At 50.9% G+C, this 23,128-nt stretch overlaps 1 protein-coding gene across 1 annotated transcript in view; it reads right to left on the bottom strand.

The window, feature by feature from the left end:
• The window catches only part of efnb3b (ephrin-B3b), a 41,177-nt gene extending 22,459 nt beyond the window's left edge, over positions 1-18,718 (bottom strand). Inside the window, exon 1 of the mRNA XM_049028904.1 lies at positions 17,366-18,718. Within this exon, the coding sequence (XP_048884861.1) occupies positions 17,366-17,514 (149 nt within the window). The 5' untranslated portion in view covers positions 17,515-18,718. The remainder of the gene's footprint in view (positions 1-17,365) is intronic.
• Between the last annotated feature and the right edge of the window lie 4,410 nt (positions 18,719-23,128).

The following is a 23,128-nucleotide window of genomic DNA, read 5'->3' as shown; positions in this document are numbered from 1 at the left end:
CAAAACAGAAGTAAAATACATTTTTAGCACATCGGAATGTCCCCCCACCAATATGTTCTGACAGGTTTCCACAATAAAGTTCATGTACACAGATAAATCTGTCACACGCATGGATAAAAACATGCTAGCAGGCAAATAAAACCGGATTTTGGCTGAACAGAAATGTTTATTATTAAAGTTGTAATGTCTGAGGATCAGCAGCTGTGCGACTGAAATGTAACCATGTAACAGCACCTCTTCAGCTTTCCAATGGCTTACTGGGGCCAGGCGACATTCTAAATGAGGGCAAAGCCTTAACCGTCATGCCGCCTGCAGGCCCACGCCTGCACTCTCTGCAGCTACGCTGAAACACTCAGCCTCCATCTCACCTCCGCCGCCCCCCCCCCCCCCACCACCACCATCGAATAGCACCCTTTCTCACAAAGCCCTCACCCCACCTGCCCAATCTGCCCCTTGCTCAGAGACAATGGTTCTATTCACTGGGCCACGCTTTCAGACACGAAGAGGGGGGAGAAACTCAGGATGGGGGTACAGAACTTTCACTCCTTTTCTTTCTGCTCCTCCACTGAGGGCATGGGAGCAGAAACATTGTTTTCTCAACCCGAATCTCCAACAGCCCAATGCTGCCCCTTCCCCGAGGAGAGAGGCATTTGTTTCCCGTTACACCTCCCACCCTGCTCCACCTTTGGGCAGGTTTTTACCTTGTTAGCTGCTTCATACAGACGCCACATTGGGCAGAAGAGGTCATGGGTTCAAATCCAGCCCTGTATGTGCCCCACCTTAGACCCTGTGCATTCCTTACAGCCTCTTGGTAGCCACGCCTCCATTACGTTTTCATGTCCGTCGGCATCTCGACAGCGATTTGGGTGCTTTGAGATACAAAGCACAGTTCTGGTCCTGTGATCTGAATATAGGCCCTTAACTGCAGCAGTAAAGGCCGCAGAGCAACTTGAAGCAAGCTAGGAGCGTGCAACATGTTTACCGCAAACCTAAGAAGTGTACTCCGGGACGAGCCTTTCGCCTCGGATGCACGACATCACACATTCACGAGTGGTGGGGTGGGCGGGGGGGGCGTCTGATGCGTCCCTCATTTAGGACAGTTCTCCTGCATGAGCCCTGCGTTATCTGCAGACCTGTCCCCAATCCAATTCACACCTCATTCTCCAGAAAAATGACTTGTGACTAAGGTGACGACGCTGTGCACTCTCCGAGACCGTAATAGGCAGTTTCACACCGCCGACGTGTAAAGTGCATTAACCTTTACACCCCAGGTCATGGTGGCGGGGACCGGCCTGACGGGGACCAGCCAGGCAGTGCTGCAACCTGACATTTAACCTCCATCACACTGGTTGTAATGCTGCCCCCCCCCCCCCCCCCCCCGCCCCCACAGAGCCACAATAAGCTGGCATGTTAAGCCAGGGATGTTACACATCTGTGGTGCCGGAGTGCCAGGGTAATGCAACAGCTGGCCTGGGCCTTCCATGCACCCCCCTCCCGCAGAAAAATAATCCATTTCTATTCTCAGTCTGGGAGCTCCCCCTCTCTGCATGCCCCCGATCGTAACGTGCAGCACAGACTGATGTTAGATGTTCTCCAGGACCATGATACATCCATTTCATGACCCTTTGGTTAACACATGCAGTTAGCTGACCTGTCACCAGGTACAGAGAGAGAGAGAGAGAGAGAGAGAGAGAGACACAATGACCAGCTATGTTGTCAAGAACGATGGTCAGTGGAGGGTGCAGGTGGTCAAGAGATTTTAAAAACTGGTACCAGAGAGCTAAATAGCCATTACAGGGGTCAAAAGTCGACAGAAATAAAACAAACAGGCAAAGTGCTCAAACTATGTGATGTTCTTTACAGAAATACATCCACTGGGGCGTATATATAACATTGCAGAAGCGATGACGCTAATCCAAGTGGCAGAAGGGGAGATTTCGGCTGGGGAGCCATTCTTAGCACTTGGTAGGCTATGCACCTCCTCCAGCAGGGAGTCACTCGCGTCTGGTGGCTGATGGGCCCTGCAGGCAAGTAACAGGCAACCCGAATGGCTGAGGACCCCCAGGTCTCGGTGTCAGAATAAATGGCAGCTCCCTCGCTCCTGTGTAAGACACCCGGGTGCAACACATGGTGCTGGCGAGGCGGTAATCAGGGACTACGTCACGCAGGCTGCCCCTCACCTGGGAAGACAGCCATTACCTGATGATCCGTCACACCGCTGGAGACAAACTGTATGTGAAGTGAAACGTGTTTAAAGACACAGTGGAACAGCACCTCACACTGGCAGTTCAGCTTCTGATGCCTCTTGCTGGAGAAGTTGACGTCATGTGGCAGGGACACGTGTTGTGGGGGGGGGGGAGGGGTCCTGGCAAGATCTCCTATGTGAGCTCAGCCTAAACGTGCCAATTAAGTGCTTAGCACACTTTGCTGCTGGTATCTGGGGCTCTTTTCATAAACGCAAGTCCTCCAAATAAAAGTAATTCATTAGAGGTGTGAAATCAATTGGTCACACAGCCTAGATATACTCTACCCTGTTCACAGAGCATACACCACCCTATCCATAGTGCTGCTCCACCCTGTTCACAGAGCATACACCACCCTGTCCATAGTGCTGCTCCACCATGTTCACAGAGCATACACCACCCTGTCCGTAGTGCTGCTCCACCCAGTTCACAGAGCATACACCACCCTGTCCGTAGTGCTGCTCCACCCAGTTCACAGAGCATACACCACCCTGTCCATAGTGGTGCTCCACCCTGTTCACAGAGCATACACCACCCTGTCCATAGTGCTGCTCCACCCAGTTCACAGAGCATACACCACCCTGTCCATAGTGCTGCTCCACCATTTTCACAGAGCATACACCACCCTGTCCATAGTGCTGCTCCACCATGTTCACAGAGCATACACCACCCTATCCATAGTGCTGCTCCACCCTGTTCACAGAGCATACACCACCCTGTCCATGGCGCTACTCCACCCTCTTCACAGAGTATACAGCACTGTCCGTAGTGCTGCTCTACCCTGTGCACAGAGCATACAAAGCCCTGTCCATAGGACTGCTCTACCCAGTTCACCTGAACCCCAGTTCCCACCTAAGCCTTCTCCTCCCTGCAGTCCACATGGTGGCCATCACACCGACTTCAAATGGCAGGCTTACCCATTTAGCGGTGGCTCAAACCCGGAGTTACAGTACATTACATTATTTATTTGCCTAAGAGACCGGTCTCAACAGAGCTGCCTGAAACTGACTGGCTTTCAGGTTTGGGGCCGCTCGACTTCGTGCACTTATGAAGCTGGATATTTTATTAAAACAATTCCCCACTCAGACTTTCTGACACTGCCGACATTCATTCTCTTGCAAGCAGTTACTTTATCTTTCAGAATTTTAAAACGATAAGTTGGGTTTTTATTATATTCCTCGCACATCCCAGAAAAAATATAATGACGTTACACGGACTATGAATAAAAATCGTTTTTTTTTTGTGCAAAACTAATGATACAAACCGTGAGTCGGTGTCGATAATAGCGTTTGGCTTCGGACAACCGGAAAGGTTAATCAAAAATAAAACGGCTGCTTTTCCACCTAAGATATTAAAGAAAAAATAGCTGTATAAATACACTGCAGTTAGCGCCACGTGATTCGGCACAGTTTCCGTAGAAAATAAAGATTAAAGTTAAAATATTTGTTTCATTTATGTGAAAAATTAAGTAAATAAATAATAGGCAGCACGTTCGTGTTGGGAGGGACACGTTGGATACGCGTTTCTTCCAGGAGGCCGCCGTCGGGAATAGAGCCCATCCCGCAGACACGCAAACGCACATGAAAAGATCCAGCGAACTAAAACATTATGGTAATAAAAAAACCAACAAGTCTAAAAATACAATCCGCCTTTGTTTCAAGTAGCCCCGATGCCATGCATCTGAAGGGGAACTCCCTCATTATCATTCCCTGCAGAGCCGCTTACTTTAGCGAGCGCGGTCTATACCGGCGCCTTGCGATGGATGCGACCTGGCTGGTGGGGAGTGACAAGGAGGCAGAGTGCCGGCGGGGCAGGAAGAAGAAAGTAGGGGGGTACGGAAGGAAAGGAGGACAGGGTGACAGAAAAGGGGGGAGGGCACAAAAACTGAGGGAGTGAGAGCAAAACAAGCTGAGACTCACAGTTGTAGCACCAGTCAAAAAATACACATGAACAGCGTTTATCAGAATAACTTTTACTATTAATGTGCATGGCGTCTGCACACCGTGCTGTGCTCAGGATCATTAACTGCAGCGCCCACACGATGCTGTAGATGCATCTTACTTTAAAAAACGTGTGATTCAGTGAAGCCGATCTGAGCCAGGCTGACAGAGGAGGGAGGTGGAGAGACAAAGAGGCAGTGAAGAGGACAGCGGAGAACACATCAAGACTGGGGGGGGCGGGGTGGCTGTGGAGCCAGGTGCCTGCATTAGTGCCCCCCTGGGGTAGGAACCACAAGGAGGGCCAGGCATAATTAGGGAGACCCCCAGCAGAGATACCCCGACAGATGAATGGGGGGGGGACAAGGAGGGGGCAGGAGAGGTTGGAGTGAAACAGAACAAGACAGAAAGGTAAAAGACAGAAGGAGAGAGGATGGGGGGCTTAAAGCTCTGGAAAAAATGGCAGAAGAAAGGGGGGGTGAAAAAAGGAGCAGAGGCAGTGAGGGGAAAGTGAGCTGGGGCTGGGGGGGTATATTAATGGCCTTTCTGATAAAGATACTGGAGATGGGGGTGGGAAGACACACTCGTCTTTAAGAGCTCTCTCCAAAGACAGGCACGGCCCTGTTAGCGATCGCTTCCCAGCCCCCCCCCCCCCCCAGCGTCTGCGGGACTGACAAACTGCCCGTTTAGGGCTCCAGCGGGGCTCCTCTTTCCTGGGTTGCCGGGATGCTAACTCAGCTGGGGGGCTTCATGGGACACTCCCTTTCACGCTGAAAGTCACATTTTACTCCGTTTCTAACATTCTCACCGCATTTACATGGCTGGATGTCATACTGGGGGATTCAGTGCTTTACTCAATGGTACAACAGCAGTAACGATGTTGAGACTGGTGCCAGGAAGGTTCATCTTTATGCTGCTCCATTAGCTGAGCTCAGTTGGGGTGGTGACCTTCACCATAAAGGTCATTTGATTGGTCCAACTTCCTGCCAATCAACCAGGCATACTGCACAGGTCCATTAAAAAAGCATCAGGTCATACCAGGCCACGCCTTTGGTGGCACTTGAACCACACAGCAGGCTGGTTAAGATGGGAACAGAGCAATTGAAATCGCCACAGGCTCAACCTGACAGCACACGCTACCTATGAGTGCGGCCTCACAGCTGCAGCTACCTTGAGACATTTTTACCGAAATTTCAGCTGAATAATCAGATAGCGGAGAGGCTGCTGACCTGCGAGGATCCGTTTTTCGTAATTGCTAATTTGCAGCGGGGCTGTGAGCTCCGAGCCAGCTGGAGGCATGCTTCGCCACCAGCTTCATTTCCTTCCTTTTATAGTCACGGTCCCGGTCGCTCTCCCTGCTGCTCTAATCGAGCCGGTACCTGGCAACGCGGCCATGGGGATGACGCAGCCGCAAAAGGTGCTGGAGCCATCGTGTTAACACGGGCGCACTTAAAAATGCCCACCTGCGTAAACAGTTAATGCAGCACATTTTTAACCAGCATTTTATGAGGATATAAATGATGGAGCATAGTCAAGGAAATGAGTGAGTGGCTAAGGTGGCGCGGAGGGCAGGCTGCGAGAGCGGCTGGGTGGCGCGGAGGGCAGGCAGCGAGAGCGGCTGGGTGGCGCGGAGGGCAGGCAGCGAGAGCGGCTGGGCGGCGCGGAGGGCAGGTTGCGAGAGAGCGGCTGGGCGGCGTGGAGGGCAGGCAGCGAGAGCGGCTGGGTGGCGCGGAGGGCAGGCAGCGAGAGCGGCTGGGTGGCGCGGAGGGCAGGCAGCGAGAGAGCGGCTGGGCGGCGCAGAGGGCAGGCAGCGAGGAGAGCGGCTGGGTGGCGCGGAGGGCAGGTTGCGAGAGCGGCTGGGTGGCATGGAGGGCAGGCAGCGAGAGCGGCTGGGTGGCGCGGAGGGCAGGCAGCGAGAGAGCGGCTGGGTGGCGCGGAGGGCAGGCTGCAAGAGCGGCTGGGTGGCATGGAGGGCAGGCAGCGAGAGAGCGGCTGGGTGGTGCGGAGGGCAGGCAGCGAGAGAGCGGCTGGGCGGCGCGGAGGGCAGGCAGCGAGAGCGGCTGGGCGGCGCGGAGGGCAGGCAGCGAGAGCGGCTGGGCGGCGCGGAGGGCAGTACTCAGCCTTTACTGCTACCATTGCCAGCTGGCTATAAAAACCGGGGCCGGATGTGAGTCAGGAACCCGCAACGCGTTGTGCTAAATGGACCCTCCGTCCCGTCTGGCTTCCGGGGCTTTCTGGCCTGACAGAGGATGGAGTCTGAACTGGGTTGAGGCCATGAAATGCGGTTTCTGGTACCTCGGATTTGTTAGTAAACCTGTCAGTGACGAGGAGCTGCCAAGGAACACGCCGCTCCTGGATGCAGGCGGGCAGGAATGCGTGCACACACACACACAGACGCAGATGCATATCTATACTCTCACGCGCATAGCATGTACACACGTGCAGATCTATACTCTCATATGCACAGCATGTACACATGAGAAGATCTATACTCTCATGTGCACAGCATGTACATGCATGTACATCGATACCCTCATGCACACAACATGCACACCCACATGCACATCTGTCATGCTCACAGCATGGAGACACACACACATGCAGATTTATACATTAGCAGATATTTATTCTCATATGCACAGCATGCGCACACAGTCGCAGATCTATTCTCTCATGCACACAGCATGTACACACACTTGTTTTTTTTCCATTGAGTCATTTTAATGATTCCTAACCAAAAACCACCGAAAATCAAAAACAGACCGATAACTAACAGTCTGCCACATCTGTTTTATTTTTAAGTAAACGGTGGGAAAAAGGGAGTCTTTTCCTCCAAGTAGTCCTAAAGATAGGAAAACCTGTATAAACACACATCCTCACATTTAGCTGGTGTGCCATAACAACACTTAAACGAGTTATAAACAAAGTGAAACAAACCAAGCATGTGTTAAAGAAAAAAAAAAAAGATTTATCAGTAAGATGAAAATATATGCAGTTTGAACAAAGCGAGAATTGTGGGCCCTGGAGATATGAGCCAGCAACCGCGACAAAGACAGGGGAATAAGGGAGTCCTGACTGGAAGACTTGTGCATTTTGTGACCTTTGACAGTCTGCCCTCCTCTGATCTGGCCCTGAAAAACCTGTTAATATCACTCCACACTTAATTAGGACTGGTTCTTTAATTACCACATTAATTCAGGCATAACTAATTTTCATATCTTTTTTGGCGCTACCCCCACCACCACCTGCCCCCCTCCTCCTCATGCTGAAATGCAAGCATCTCTAATTCCAGAGCTGTAAATCACGCAGCGATGTGACACGTGAGAACGCCGTCCCCCGTACCATCACGCCGTTCCCATGGTTCTCTGGGACGTACATGCTGCCCTCACATCCGGACTAGTCATCCGCACGGCCACCCCCCCCCCCCCAAATCCACACGTCCTCTGCTCTCACCCCCTCCTGTTTCTCTGGATTTCCGCACCTCCTGCTCCTCATCCACCTCCCGGCATAGTGTTCTTCACTCGCCCCCTCCTCCTGCTGTCCACCTCTCTTTCCAGACTCGGGTGGGGGACAGGGAAAGAGGGGCAGCTAGCAGCTCGTTAAGCGAGAAGCGTTGGGGATGGAGGAGGAGACGCAGGGACTGTCAGTGGGAGGAGCTGCAGGATCTCCATGTGTGCCCTGTATCTGCTCACACGTGCAGATACGAGACGGCGTAGAGCCGGCCCACGTCATGCGCCGCAGCAGCGACTAGGACGGGGACAGCAAGGGGAATGCAACAGAGCCAGATAGGACCTGGAGAGCTCAACCGAAAGGGACTGGAATAGAACTGAAAAAAGGGCCGCAACAGGACCAAAAGAGGACCCATCCGCATCAGCAGGGGCAAACACACAGGCGCGAGCAGCACGTGGCCACTGCTAGATCAGCCAGCCTGACGGCCTCCTCCCATGAAATCGGCCGTTTATTTGCACAGGATCTCAGACAGCGTGTCCCCCTGGCAGCAGGCCAATGCACGTGTGTATGCTCAGCCTCGTGTGTGAGTGTGTGTGTGTGTGTGTGCCGCTTGGCGTGTAATTCTGTGTAATCCTCCCGTCTCTGTGGGACTTCCCCTCATGCCAGAGAGCTCCGCGGGCTGCCAGGGAGTGAGAGACAGCCTGCCAGGGCTCCGCACACACACACACACACACACATTGATACACGCAGATACACGCCGACGCAGATGCACACTGATATAGAGACAGACAGACAGACACATACACACACACACACACGCCCCCCAGGCAGTATCCTCAGCTTGCTGTCATTCAGCTCCCCCCCCAGCCCTGCACTGCATCCCCGGCCTGATTTACATGGACCTCCACTCGCGAGCTGTGGCATTTAAGCAGCCTGGCCCAGAGTTTCCTCCACACCATTACCCACAAGGCCGCTCTACTAAAAGATCCGCATCCGAATCGGGAACTGGGAGGGTGGGGGATAGAGAGAGGGAATGGGAGGGGGAGACTAAGGGCATCACATATGTAAGTGCTTTTGAATTTATCTGCTGCTGTTTTCATTCTTGCTGCTAATTATATTATGCATCATTTTGCAAGCGCTGTGTGGCGGCCATGTTGGGGAGGACGATATGGAAAGTAAAGGGAAATCCGCAGCTTGAAAAGGTAGGCAGGGAAAGAGGGGAAGGCGAGGGCAACAGGGATGGGGGTTGAAAGACTTTGACCGTGGGGTGAATGGCCTCAAATGATGTGGGAGTGGGTGGGAGATAAGAAACCAACAGGAACAAAAACTCAGTAGGGGAACCCCACCCGCCCCCGGGATTGATGTGGGTTCTGAGCCCAGTTTTGGGATTACAGAGAGGAGGCTGAGGGACGCAGACCAGACATCCAGCAGAGCCGAGGTGCGCCCCCTGCTGGCTGGGGAGTGTGAGGCTGAGAGAGGCAGAGGGCAGCGCGGCACGACACTGTGAAGCAGTTAATGACGACGAATGGATTATCCCTTCACAGCCTACATTGGGGAACAGCGGTGTATCTGGCTGGAAGGACTGCTCCTCTTCTGAAAAATGATCTGGCCCCCGCCCTGCCAACACTGAGAAAAACACTCTGGCGAGCAGGGCTCTTGGCATCCCCCAGGTTGCCACGGCGACCCAGACCTTTGGCTCACTCTCCAAGATACCCCCTCTGCACACGTGTCCAGGCTCAAAATACTTTATCTCACCTTTGTTACGAGGATGTAGGAGATGGGAGAGAGCGAGACAGAGGGAGAGAGTGTGAGACAGAAAGAGTGAGAAGGTGCGAGGCAGAGTGAAGTAAGGGTGCGAGACAAAGATAAAGGGTAGATAGTAAGGGTGAGATAAAGGGTTAGAGAGAGAGTGAGAGAGGATGTGAGACTGTGAGAAAGAGTAGGGATGACAAACACTGGTCGGGGGGCACAGCCGTGCACCTGTTGATGTGTCCACTCCTGATGATGTCGTATCTGACATCATGATCTACAGCACGAGAGCTTCAGTTATGGGAACATTCCGGAAAGCTGATTCTTACTCGCGATATAGCCTGGAAGACGTGGATGTTTGGATGGCGAGTTTGGCGCGGAAGCCTGCTTCATCACGGTGATTAGTTAAGCCTGCGTATGTGTGTGTATTACGGATGTGTGTTCAGAAGCAGTGGGCGGTTCATTCATTTAAATGGCTGTTTTGCATGCTGCCTGTCTTGTCCCAGGGGTGCCCCTCGGCTGCTCCGATCTCCGCTACCCGTCACATGAGGAGCTGTGCAGCCTTGGACTCGCCCGCCGAGGCCCCAGCTCGTCATACAGCCAGCGGCGCCGTCACTTTTTAAAACACTCACTTGGCGAATGAGGAGCCTACTTCATCTGCTCCAAAACAAACGCTGGCGTGTGAAGCGCACCTCCCCCTGGGTCTGGAGGGTTTAACTGTCCTCTGGGTTTTTAGTAATGTAGCAGCACAGAGGGAAACACAGACACCAAGCTGCTGGGGTGGTCACCTGGGGGGTGGGGGCGTAGCCGAGATCACTCTCCGGAGGTAGGCGCTCTGGTCAGTGAAGTTGCCACATTACATAAGGGGGGCGGGGGGATTTAATCCCCTCACACACAGATTTGCTGGTTGATTGATAGCGGAGCAGGCTGCGTGGGAGAGCCACTCGAGGGGGCTGGCGGTGCCGTGACCGCTGGGGATTATCTGCCCCTCTTCACACCCCCCAATCCCCACCCCAAGACAGGGTCAAGTGCTACAGCCGATTTGCTGGTTTTTCCCCCAGCTGGTCCCTTTCACGCCGTCACAGGGGAAAGATGCTCCTGTCTTCTTGATGTTTTTGGAGGTTTTTTTGTAGGGGGGTGGGGGGCCACAGGCGCAGCCCACACGCATGCAATCCGCCACCTCCAGTACGCATTACAAAGTATCCTAGTAACCTAAACGAAGGTACGTCTCAGTTAGGGGTAACCCAGAAACCTGACTCGTGATGTGTGTGCGCTAGAAACTAACCAGGCGCTCACCTTCCACTCACTATAATCCTGAATAACAGGGATACCCATTAACTCATGAAGCTAAATTACTAATCAAACCCAGCCCACCAGCCTCGTCTGCTGACTGCCCACAAGCAGTGTATTAGCTGTCAGTCACGAAGGACTCACACACAGGGACCCTGTTGCCCTCAGTGTGTCTGCAAGGCTTAACCGGCACGACTAGCAGTCACACGCTACCCGTAGCATACACGGTTACGGATCTGCCTTCCGGACCAGATCGGCATCCCGCCGGTATCCCTGGATTTCCCTCCTGCTCGGTCCCAGCAGCTCCTTCCCGAATCGGACCTGGATGACGCTGGTGCCGGTTGGGTCGTCCCCTCGGGATGCGGTGCATGTAGCTTGGGAGGCTCCACCACAGCTGGCCCGCGAGAGGCGGCGTGTGAGGCAGGAGGGCTACGGGGCAGCTACAAGAATTGCAAACGGGAAGTAGGCAATGCTGGGAGTTTGCCGGTGCCCACTCCCCGTGGCTGACCAGGGGGTCTGTAGGCTTTCGAAACACTGACATTCTAGGCCTGATGCTCCCATGTTCTGCACTACAGAACCCTAGCTGGGGGGGAGGATCCACACATCCTTCTACACATAAATGGAGCAAACGCGGTCGTCCGAGTGGAGCGGGTCGGCGGAGCTGGAGACCCATTGTCCCTCTGCTGCCCCCCCTCTCCCTTTTCTTTTAACTCAACTACAGAAAAGCCACCATCTGCTCACTCTGCGGCGGCCGCAGACCTGTGCTACAGCTGGAGTCCAAGGCAGACAGAGGGAGGGAGAGTGGAGGAGGGAAGGGGCGAATACGGCAAAGGGGGGGTATCGAGGACTTTTTATTCTGCGCTGGCGGGGTGCCAAGCCTGGGGAAAACGTTATTGCCTTGGCAACGCGACTCGGCCCTCATTACATTTAAGCATCCTGAAATCATTCACCGGGGGGATGGGGGGGGCTGCCAGGGGGTTCAGGACCAGCGGACCGCCCACCGAGAGGAGAAATCCATTTAAACAAACGTACGACAGCCTGAGAGAGTAATGTGAGGGAGGCAGAAACTCGGGGGGGGGGGGGGGGGGGGGAATAGGCATTCTGCAGGTCTGGAGAAAGTGTAGAAAAGAAGCATAAGAGAAAAAGCGAGTGGGGGGGGGTGTTCTCCAGAGGAACGTAACACCCCCATGCTGAAGCTGGTCCAGCGCCAAAGCCAGGACTTCCTCCTCATCTAGAGGAACTATTTTCCTGAGAAGGGACGATGGCTGATGTGATGCAGCCGCCCCGACAGCCATGAACATGAGTGTGGGATGGGGCGCAGGACGAGGAGCAGGACAGGGAGAGGGGAGGGCTGAGGAGCGGGATGGGGCACGGGATGAGGAGCAGGACGAGGTGAGGAGAGGGCTGAGGAGCGGGATGGGGTACGCGATGAGGAGCAGGACGAGGTGAGGAGAGGGCTGAGGAGCGGGATGGGGTACGGGATGAGGAGCAGGACGAGGTGAGGAGAGGGCCGAGGAGCGGGATGGGGCGCAGGACGAAGAGCAGGACAGGGAGAGGGGAGGGCCGACTAGCGGGATGGGGAACAGGACAGGGTGAGGGGTGGAGTGAGGAGCGGGACAAGGAGCAGGACAGGGTGAGGAGAGGGCCGAGGAGCGGGATGGGGCACGGGACAAGCAGCAGGACAGGGTGAGGAGAGGGCCGAGGAGCGGGATGGGGCACGGAACGAGGAGCAGGACAGGGTGAGGAGAGGGCCGAGGAGCGGGATGGGGCAGAGGACGAGGAGCAGGACGAGGTGAGGAGAGGGCCGAGGAGCGGGATGGGGCACGTGACGAGGAGCAGGACGAGGTGAGGAGAGGGCCGAGGAGCGGGATGGGGCAGAGGACGAGGAGCAGGACGAGGTGAGGAGAGGGCCGAGGAGCGGGATGGGGCACGGGACGAGGAGCAGGACGAGGTGAGGAGAGGGCCGAGGAGCGGGATGGGGCATGGGACGAGGAGCAGGACGAGGTGAGGAGAGGGCCGAGGAGCGGGATGGGGCACGAGACGAGGAGCAGGACGAGGTGAGGAGAGGGCCGAGGAGTGGGATGGGGCATGGGACGAGGAGCAGGACGAGGTGAGGAGAGGGCCGAGGAGCGGGATGGGGAGAGGAGAGGAGCTGGAAGGGGAGCATGGCAAGTTGAAGAGCGGGGTGAGACAGGGCAAGAAGTCGGAGGTGAGGAACAGGACCTAAACACATTAATGAATTAAAGTTGATGGGGGAGGGATTCCACAGCATTCAGGGAAGGTGGCAGAGTGACCTCTGTGGGCCATTGCTGTCCTGCCCCCACCCCACGCTTTCGGTCCGATCCGGCTTGTCTCTTCATAACAATGCCCCCCCCCACCCCCCCCACAAGGTCAGATTGCCACAGTGACACGCCGCTGCCATCTGGCAGCCCCGGTAATGGGAAGAACGGTGCCTGCGGGCCAAACGTTTCATAACTAGCTCAAGATGGGCCCAGGCGAGCTGTACAAATGGCGCCCGGATCTGGAAGGACCAATAAGGTGCAACCTGCCCATGAAGCACGGAGTCTATACAGAGGCAGAGCTCAGCCGCTGGGTCGCACTCCGAAGCGTGTTTACAGTACCGGGGGGGGGGGGGGGCAGCTCTGCCACATGCCCACCAACAGCGCACCCTCTCTCTCTCTCGTCCTGCACATTGCTTAATTACATTCATCACAAAACCAACCAGCTACACATTACTCAGACTTTCCAGTCTCCCTCCTCCGCCACGGGTTGATCGACATAGTAATGACACTAGTCCTCACATCATACTCGACCAAACACCCCCAAGTCGAGAGAGACGGGCTCTGGGCCACACCTGGCACCATATTTTGGGGGGCGTACTTCCTGAGTCACTCTATGCCTGATCTCAGAGCAACGATCACTGACGTCACACAAGACAACACCTCCAGGTGAGCGACTGGTACTGCTTATGGGGGAGAGGGGGTATGGGGGAGTCAAGCCCAGTACCAAGCTGCCAGGAGGGAGAAAATACTAAAGTGAGGGGGGGCTGGCCCAAGGCAAGAGCTACTGCTATAACCTGGAGTGCCCCCCCCCCTCCAGCAATCTGGCCCCCAACCTGTCTGTCTGTCTGTTAGCAGTTACTCGCTGGCTCGAGGAAGAGGCCAGCGGCTTCAGTTACACAGTCATCCGGGAAATGAGAAGATTACGATGCCCATTAATCTTCCGGAGGTTTTTGGGACTGGCCGGTCTGCACACCGGTAACGGGGGGGGATCTCGTCCCAAAGCACCTGTCCGTCTGCTGGCCACTCTGTCCCGGTGCCATGATCCACAGCCCCACCGCAGCCCGCTTCGAGGTTCTATGTTCTCAGCTATTCGAATGGGCTCCACCCCCCTCCATCCATTCCAGGTCAGCCCCTTCGCTCTCTGACATTCCACAAAAATGGGGGGGGGGGGGGGGATACGCGCAAATGAATTTCTTAGCATGCGTTCTTTCCGAAAAGGCACCTGTGTTCACACAACTGCAGCCTCACTCACAAACCGCTGACCTGAGACAAAGAGGTGCAGTTGGCCAGGTATCTGGTCTCTGTGGCCCCAGACGAAAATCTCGGGGGTTCACTTTACAGGAATACAAGAAAATAGATACAGACGCTCCTCTACTTACGAACTTTCAACTTAGGAACTTTCAGACATACGAAGTCCAAATTGTGTTCCTTGGGCTCCCGTTTCCTATCCGCAACATCAAGTTTTTTTTTCTGCGCGCCAAATCCGCCTAGTACGACTTCTGGCCGCTACTCCCGCCGTATAGCAGCGTAGCGTGCGGACTCCCATCATCCTAGTTCATTGCGTTTCCGAATATCCGTACAATGATGTTCAATAATGACTTACGAACATTTCAAGTTACGAACGGCCGTTCGGAACGTATCTCGTTCGTAAGCAGAGGAGCGTCTGTATGTATATATTATATATATACCCACCACAAAGCTTAACTGCATGTGAAATGTGTCATTTGTAAATAAACCGGTCTGTGGTTTGCAGTCAACAGCCTTCCAATACCACAAATTAAAAAAAATTATAAATGAGCTCAGTCTGGAATCAAACACAAATCTGACCCATTAACTTCCCTCCCACTGACATCCCAAGTACCCTTTTGAAAACTTAGGGTGTCTGAATTAAATTTCCTTTTATTTGTACTTGAAACGCTTAGCCTAGTTAACCAGTCTTTTATCCAGAGCCAATTAGCTGACGATTAATTAATTATTGAAATGCCGGAGGGGGTTTAATTTTTAATGTGTGTTTGAGGGAGAAGAGCTGTAGTACAACTAACCCCGAGCGGTTAGGAAGGGCAGCCGCTCGGTGGGGCGTAAAGCCGCGGCGCGCCGAAAGCGGCCCCGGGACCCGGCTCTCCTCAGCGCGGCTGAGCGCCGCCTGTACGCCTCCAAACGAAACAGCCGCGAGTCACAGCTCTCTTTCTTTCGGAGGTAAGACATTAAATGTTGACTGGTAGCTACGAAAATAAATGAAGAAACAGTAGGCCTAACCCCTAAAGCCACATTTTAAAACTTGCTGTGCTAACCTGTGGCGGGGGGTATGGTAAAAATAATAATAAAATTACAACCTAAAGAGTATAAGGTGTTTTCAACCCAAGCTGCCCCTGAGTCGTTTTCCGAGGTTTGTAAACCTATAAAAATCATCTTCTAAATTTCCTGGGCAAGTACCGGTGTATAAACCCGATTTATTTAAGTTAAATACCACGGCAATTTAACATAAAAAGGAGCTGACCAACGTAAATAACCTACTCGGTACAATAAACTCCCGAGGATTAGCTACATCTAGTAAAAAATTGGAAATCTAAAAACAAAAAGCATAAAACCTATTTAGTGCACCAATCAATACGGTGTTAATGAAGAGTCGAGGGTTCACTTATGCGAAAAGGTTGTATGACAATATTTAATTATAAGAATTCTCTTCTATTTGGAAAGATAATATTCACAACAAAGGATAAAAACTGAGCATAAAGCGTTTCACGCTGCCCCAGGATCCCTGTTTTCCAGTCATCGGATCTCCTCCTCGGCCGCGTCCCATCAGACGCCTTTATCTCAGTCATCTAACGTCTCACTGCCCCTTCCCGCGATTTAAGCAATGTAATTAACTGTTAAATTGGACACATGTCAGGATTTATGCTTTTAATTTGCCGCGTCTGAAAGGCACCCGTCCACAATAATGAATATTAAAAGGGAAATTCTTGGCAGAGTCCGTGTTGGTAAATCTCCCTGAAAACGGGCAGAATACCCGCATTTATTTACATCTCTACATAAAGCTTGGGTCACATCGAATAGAACGGGACTGTTAGTTTGAACAAGAGCAAAAGCTGCAAACTATTTACGGTCAGCAAGCGTTAGCCGAAGTGCGTTAAAGCTCGTCTGCAATCGCCACCCACACTTTTGGTGAAATGCGTTTATATTTACCACACAGATCACAAGTAAAATGTGAATAAAATTCTTACAGGGGCTACAAGAAGGGTTATAAGACCCTGTCGAAATCTGTGAGGAAGACCCAGGCATCTTTGAACCCTACTTAAGTGAGTCAACACGTCCCTGTCCAACATTGATTCCCTGACGGGAATAAATGCTCTTATTTTTGCTCTTAAAAACACATTAAATGCACCCTACATGCAAAAAATCGAATGTTTGTTGAAATAATTTTATAATAATCGTCATCAATTATAGGCCTATACCACTTCAAGTTCTTGCAGTGATTTTAAAATCCAGCTCGCATCGAGGCGAAGGAAATATCGCAGGCACATAACTTCCATGCACAGATTTCTTCTCGGCTCCTGCCCTCGCTTCCACGACAAGAGATGCCATAATTTCACTTCACCAACAGGCTGCCCTCCCACGGTGTCAGCTCCAGGAAAAGCACATTAAACTCGCACCTACTAATCAATTGCGAGGCAAGGACAACGTCGTCGTGTTTTTAAGCCTGGAAAAAGAACTCAAATAACCCGGCAAATACATCTCAAAATGTGCCCATAAATCACGGCTCATTCTACAGAAGCCCATGTGATATTTCAAATGCAATTAAAAAAAAAAAAAAAAAAAAAACTTTGCTCAATAACCCAATCCGGTTCGGTTAGTAACGGCAAGTATATATGTTTACATAATAACAATACAGCAAAAGACTGCGATAATCCATAATGAAGTAAATGACCTTGTATTTTCAGGGGTACAAACCATCGTCAAACCTAATTTGTATCACTGCACCGATAAGTCCACCTCTAAGCATCTACAAGACATGACCATCTATCAGGGTTGTGAATTTGATAGCAAAATAAACCACCTGACGCAAAGGAAACCTCATCCGATTTCGATTAACGCACCACCAGCTTCAGAAATGTCAGTATAAGCGCCGAGGTGCCACGGACAGAGACGTGCTCAGTCTGGAAACAGCGTATTTCACCGGGTTGCATGGCACGCTGCCACGATGCCAACTTCAGATCCCAAGGGCTGGTCGGTGATGCGAAGACTCGGCGCCGGGACCTTTATTACCGCGGTGTACTGCAAACTCACAATGCGAAGAGATTGTGTTGAACTTCGGGATATTACAGATCGGGAGGTACTCCTCACATAGAAACAAATATATAATTGTTCATATATTATGCTGTAATAAACACGAAACCGCTTTGCTTGAAACTCTTACCTTTTGTTCAAGGAATTCCAGTATATCGGCTCCATATTAGTGGCGGAGGTCCCCAGTAAATCCACCATGAATACTGCAAAAATTCCTAGCCCAAAACCACTGTTCCGACACGCCATTGTAACCCCCAAGCTGTGTCTTTTACCCCTCATCGGAAGGGATGTTATTAAAAATATACGGGGGCGTTGAAGAATAATAATTAAAAAAAAATCCCCCGATGGGCTATAGGAATATCCCTCAGTACTTTACGAGAAAGCTTGACTGGAGCAACCGCATGGATGTCCAATAAGAAAAATAAAAAATAAAAAAATAAAATACACGATAAAACTGCTAAAAGTTCTTCGGTGCTTCCGATCCCCGTGGGAAGAGCATGTCCGCATCAATAAACCTTTTCCTGGGTTCAGAAGTAGCGTACAGTTTTGCTCGGCAAACGCTATGACGAATCCATGTTTTTCTAATTATGTCTTTAGTCCCGTTTTCTTTCAGAGAACGTGGTTTGCTTGCTCGGACGAACCCCCCCCCCCTCTTTAACAAAGAAATCCTCCTGGAGGAGCTTATTTCAGTCCGGGTTTAATGATTTATAAAGCAATTCGGGCAGTGTGTTGATATTTGTCCTAACTGCTGTACCTTGCTCTCTGTACGGGTTTTGTTTGATTTCTCTCCCATTCCTTCTGTCCCCCTCTCTTTCATTCCAGTTGTTTTCTCCGAAAGAGATGGTAAAAAAATTCGAAACTCGGGAACAAAATGGACGGATGTCCAACGTGTCAAGTTCTGTTTTATTTCACAATTTCCATTCTTGAAAGAAAAACGCTCTTGCTCTTGGACACTGTTTCTTTATAGTCCCGTCTCCATGGAATTCAACTTGTAATCCCTTGTAGTACGAGTAAACGCAGTCAATCCTGCAGCACCTTCCTTCAGCTCAGATCGGAATAAAAATAACGTCCATGCGCAAATTAACACAAAAATTCATATTTTAAATCTTTTTAAATTAATGCATGAAGAAAACTCGTAGTGGTAGATGACATTCGTTACAGTTGAGCAGCATTACTTAAAATGAATAAAAAATAGACAAAATCGTAGGACTGTTTCTAAATGATCGCTATTCCTACGCGCACGGTCTCTAATACAATCATTGAATCCTGATGGTGCTGCATTTGCCTCCCCGGCTCCGAAACGCCACTCGTTTGATTTGACTAGCGCTCGCAATGCATTGACAGACCGACTACTTGTTTGAGGGAGGGGGTTAAGGGGGAGGTGTATGTGCTTGAATATATAAAAAATCTGATCTTCCGGTTGACAGGCTCGCTAACCTAGCACGGAGTGGATTTTTTAAATGAATTTCTTTAATATAGGGGCGGTGTGGAGCGGCTTGTCTCCCTCCCTCCAACTACATCTCCTCCTATCCCCGTTGTAGTTGCACAAATACAAGCGAGAGAGGAGTGTTTCAGAAAGCCGAAACGAAACGCACAGGAAAGATTGGGGGGGGGGGGGGTTTCCTCTTTTTTTTCAAACACGCAGCCACTTTCCCCGCTCGGTCTGAAGCGCTCATACCGCTGCGCTCCGCTGGCCCTCCGCTCTGTCAGTCACGGCGCTCTAGCGCCCCCGGTGGTCTTTGCGTGAATTCATCCCCTCCCCCCCAAAAGTGTCGTATTGTAAAAGAATGTCTTACATCTAGCGATTTTTTAAGCACCAAAAATCACATTACCTTTTATGCTTCTATTTTATTCCACTGTTGAATAACCACTCATTCAAACCGATCTCGTTCGTTTTGTCTCTTATGCAATCGCAGACTGGTGTTTTTCGTTGTTTTTCCAAAAACCCCTTTACCAAGTCGGCTTGATGCTGTGCAGTGCCCAGGAGCGACAAGCCGTTATGAGCAAGGACTCAGATCCATTTATACCGAGACTAGGGTCTGCTGCACTCACAGGCAAATCGAAACACCAGGCTGTCGAACACCGGGCCGACACTGCCACCTTGCGGGTAACAGACCCAAATGCGACTTGCAAACTTGTTTTTGTTTTAATTGTTTTAATCACGTTTACAATTTACATGCTTCAAAACAATAGCAACAGTTTCAACCAGATTCATACATTTTGTGATAGTCCCTCTCTCTATTCTTTTGACAGTAATTCATGTGTGTGTTTGGTGTACTACCCTTTTCCCTGTGGAGATAGAATATAATAGTTACCGCTGTGTCCTTCCATAGTGGTCAAGCCTCACCTCCAGAGAACAGGTGTGGAGCATTTTTGAAAGCTCCCCCTGGCCCAATACAAAAAGATATACCCCACTGCCCTGGCCGAGATCCCAGTCTGACTGAAGGTCTGGCTAGAATCTGGCTGACCCCCAATCCAATTATCTCATGCACAGCCGTTTCCTTCAACTGCACTGTTACCGATCTGTGTACAGAGTCAAGTGTGAAAATGCTGGGCTTCGTACTCTAAGTGGGTGCTACACCTTCAACATTAAGCGACGGTGTGTCATAAACCCTCACTGCTCCAAGAGCCCTGGACGAAATCCATTACTGACTCATCAAGGACATGATCTTCTATAACATGCGCATCTCAGCACAATGCAATGCGCTTAAGCTACAACCACTCTGCCAACGAGTTAATCTATATTCTCTACCGTTATTAACCATGCTGTTTTTAATCGCAGTGTCCCTAATGTGAAATTCCTAGGAAACGCACACAAACATGACTAAAGAGTGCTCGTAATAAAATTGGTGCAATTAATTATCGAAAGGTCACCCTCCGGTGAGCATGGTGAAATTACCCTGGATGGACTCTTCAAATGTGATCTCATTTTGAGATGTACGTTTTTTAAATATTATTTTGCATTTCAAAAAAGTGATGTCGACCCACTTGTCCTTTACCTTTATCCTTCTGTGTGGGTTTAAAAAGCACTTAATCACCTGCATATCAGGCGACATGGCGGATGATTAAAGAAGGCTCGCTTTGGACCTCATACAGAAAAAGTACTAATCTGTCCGCTGCTGAGATCAGTGATCGGTGCTGCATGAACGCGGCCCCATCAAAGAGAAGGGCGCGTCGTGATGATGTCACCACGGTGTATAGTAGTAGCCGTCGTCCAGTGTCCTGGCCCAGATGGTAAAATGGTAGGGGGTAGTCTGAGTGGAAAGATGTGTGTGTGGGGGGTGTCTGTCCACAAACTGTCTGCAGCCGCACAGCACCTTCTGTGGGGGACAGCGACAAAGAGGGGACTTGAGACTTGCCAGCACCTGCCACATCCAAGCAGCTCGGGATCTGATCAGCTTTGCGATCCCTGATTTGTATTAATATACTACCTTTGAACGTAATATACTGTAGGACTCTGACTAGATTGCTTCCTTAACAGTGAGTGCGGGAATCATTTTAGGTATATCCAGTACAGGGAAATTTGTTTTTGCACCCCCTCCCACTAGAACATGTGAATGCTTTTTGTAAACTTGCAAGGTAAAAATGTAAGTGTATTAAATAGCGTTAAACGGGTGTAAGTCTCCATTGATGATGTCGTCTCCTTTGAAGGATTTGCATCATCACTGAAACTCGTCCCCAGCGTTGCCGTGACTGTGATCTGGACTCCCGATCTAAATGTCTTTACCAAGGCAATGGAGCATAGAAAGGGAAGGGGGCATGGGAGTATTCGCGGCGCACAGCACCGGCACACCGTGACATTCACCAAAAGGCCCCGCGTCAGGCATTTATGAAGACTCGTTAGATGCAACCGGTCGCTTGATGAAAGTATTGTTTTATAGTTATGTCCTTAAGGGGTTGACTCCGTTTACTTTGCGCAGCTTCTGTGCGTTCCGGGTATTTCTGTATACGGACTGAACTCATCTGCATGAAGGCAGTCAGCGGGGATGGGATCGGACTGCCGTGCGGACTTCATTTGACCCGTCGGATCTTAAACTCCCTCCCACAGACTCCCATTATGTCAAGCCCCCCCAACCTGCCAGAGAGACAGCGAGCCTTGGAGTGAACCCGCGTGTCTAGGAGAGAGCGTGTGAATAATTACTATTTTGCTTAGCCGACACATTTTCCAAGGTGATCTACAGTTTTACCAATTTATATGGAAATATTAGTGCTGTAATTTTTCTTAATATGTAAGAATAAAAAAATCATGGATTTTTTTGTGTCCATGACTGCTATCACCCCCCGCTGGCCCATATCCAGAATTGCGTGAGGGTGTATGTGTACTGTATGTGTGTGAAGGTGGGAGGTGGTGATGCAGGATGAAAGCAGCAGTCTGTGCGTGACATGGCGGAGGCTGAACACCCAGGAGAGAAACCGCAGACATTGTTAGTAATTATTCAGATGTAAAAATGGGATTAAAGTGAAAAATCTTACACTCTGTGAGCTCCTTTTGGGTAATTTGCTTATCAAATGCATCTGTAAACACTATAATAGTTTCATCTTCATAATGTATTGGCAAACATTCCCGGCATTTTTAGGCAAGCGACTGTAACTGCAGAAACCTTCCTGACAGATGGCGGTCCGGTACCGGCGGCGTTCCCTGACTTCGGCTGACTCGTGGGCTGAAGACTCCCCCTGGCACAGCCCCCCCCCCCCCAGAATGCCAGTTAATGCCTCGTAACTTCAAGCTTTTACGGTGACATCCCGGCAGATGACTGCGCGATGTTTTAACACAGACATCCCTACTAATTACCCATCTGTACAAACACATGAAGATACACTTTCAAGCCCTATATTATTCCCTATATATAAATTTGTCCACCTTACAAGACATAAGTACAGCTGTGGTATTTGCGGTAAGCAGTGTCAGGTTACCACGGATACCAGCCGCTATGGGATGGCGGTGCTGCCGTCCGTAATACCTACAGCTTTCACACTGCATTAGTGCACACCATTAGTTATTTAGTCATTGTTACCGACACAAACTTGGCACAGTGCTGTTTTACATATTGACACAGCCGGACATTTCCTTAACCCTTTTACACTCCCTATACTGTATAGGGTTGCAGTGATTTATGGAACAGATTAAGGGCAGTAACATGATTCAAGGGCGCAATAGGGGGTTACAATGGGCCAATCCATCTAATCAGATGGACAGAAATCAGTTTTTGGTTTAAGGGTTGCGCTCATACACATTTGCATATTCTGAGAAGATATTTGGGGGGGGGGGGGAGGGGCAGAGCTTGAGGTCATAACCCTGTTGTGGAGCAGAGTTGGTGCTGTGTGGAGATGGCAGAATTCCTCCTGGTGTGTTGACCAGCAGGTTTATTTGACAGCCTTCCACACAGCTCTGATAAAAGGGGGCAGGACTAATCCTTTCCGCACCCTCCCTCTCCCAGTGAATTTACTGAAATCCATTGATAGCTGTCAGAACCAAACATACCTAGTGACCACTTATCTACACATCCAGTAGAGCTCATAAGCTACGCTGTGTACTGACTTTCAGGACAAACACTTGGAGAGGCTTTTTTTGGAGAAATGTCAGGGGTGGGTCACCCTTCCGAATGCACGAGGGATGACTGGGGTCCTTTTGGGACGCGGTTCTCATTTAAATGACTGCAGCTCTGCAGTTTCCTTCAGATCCTGGTCGGCTTGGCGAACTCAGAGGAGATAGGCAGCCGCCCTCTGGATATAACAGTCCCTCCTCTCTGTGACCGAGCTGCACAATGGACAGACTGCTCCAGTGCGAGGAGCCTGCGTCCCGGCCAGGCTGACCCAGAGGGCCAGGACTGGGTTCCTGAGCATTCTGGGAGTGAACATTCACGCTTCCTACCTGCAATGGCATCGTTATGAA

This window comes from Brienomyrus brachyistius, chromosome 10 (genome assembly GCF_023856365.1).
Source record: "Brienomyrus brachyistius isolate T26 chromosome 10, BBRACH_0.4, whole genome shotgun sequence".
Taxonomy (NCBI): Eukaryota; Metazoa; Chordata; class Actinopteri; order Osteoglossiformes; family Mormyridae; genus Brienomyrus; species Brienomyrus brachyistius.
Note: the sequence above shows the minus strand (reverse complement) of the source record. Positions and strands in the feature narration are given on the sequence as shown.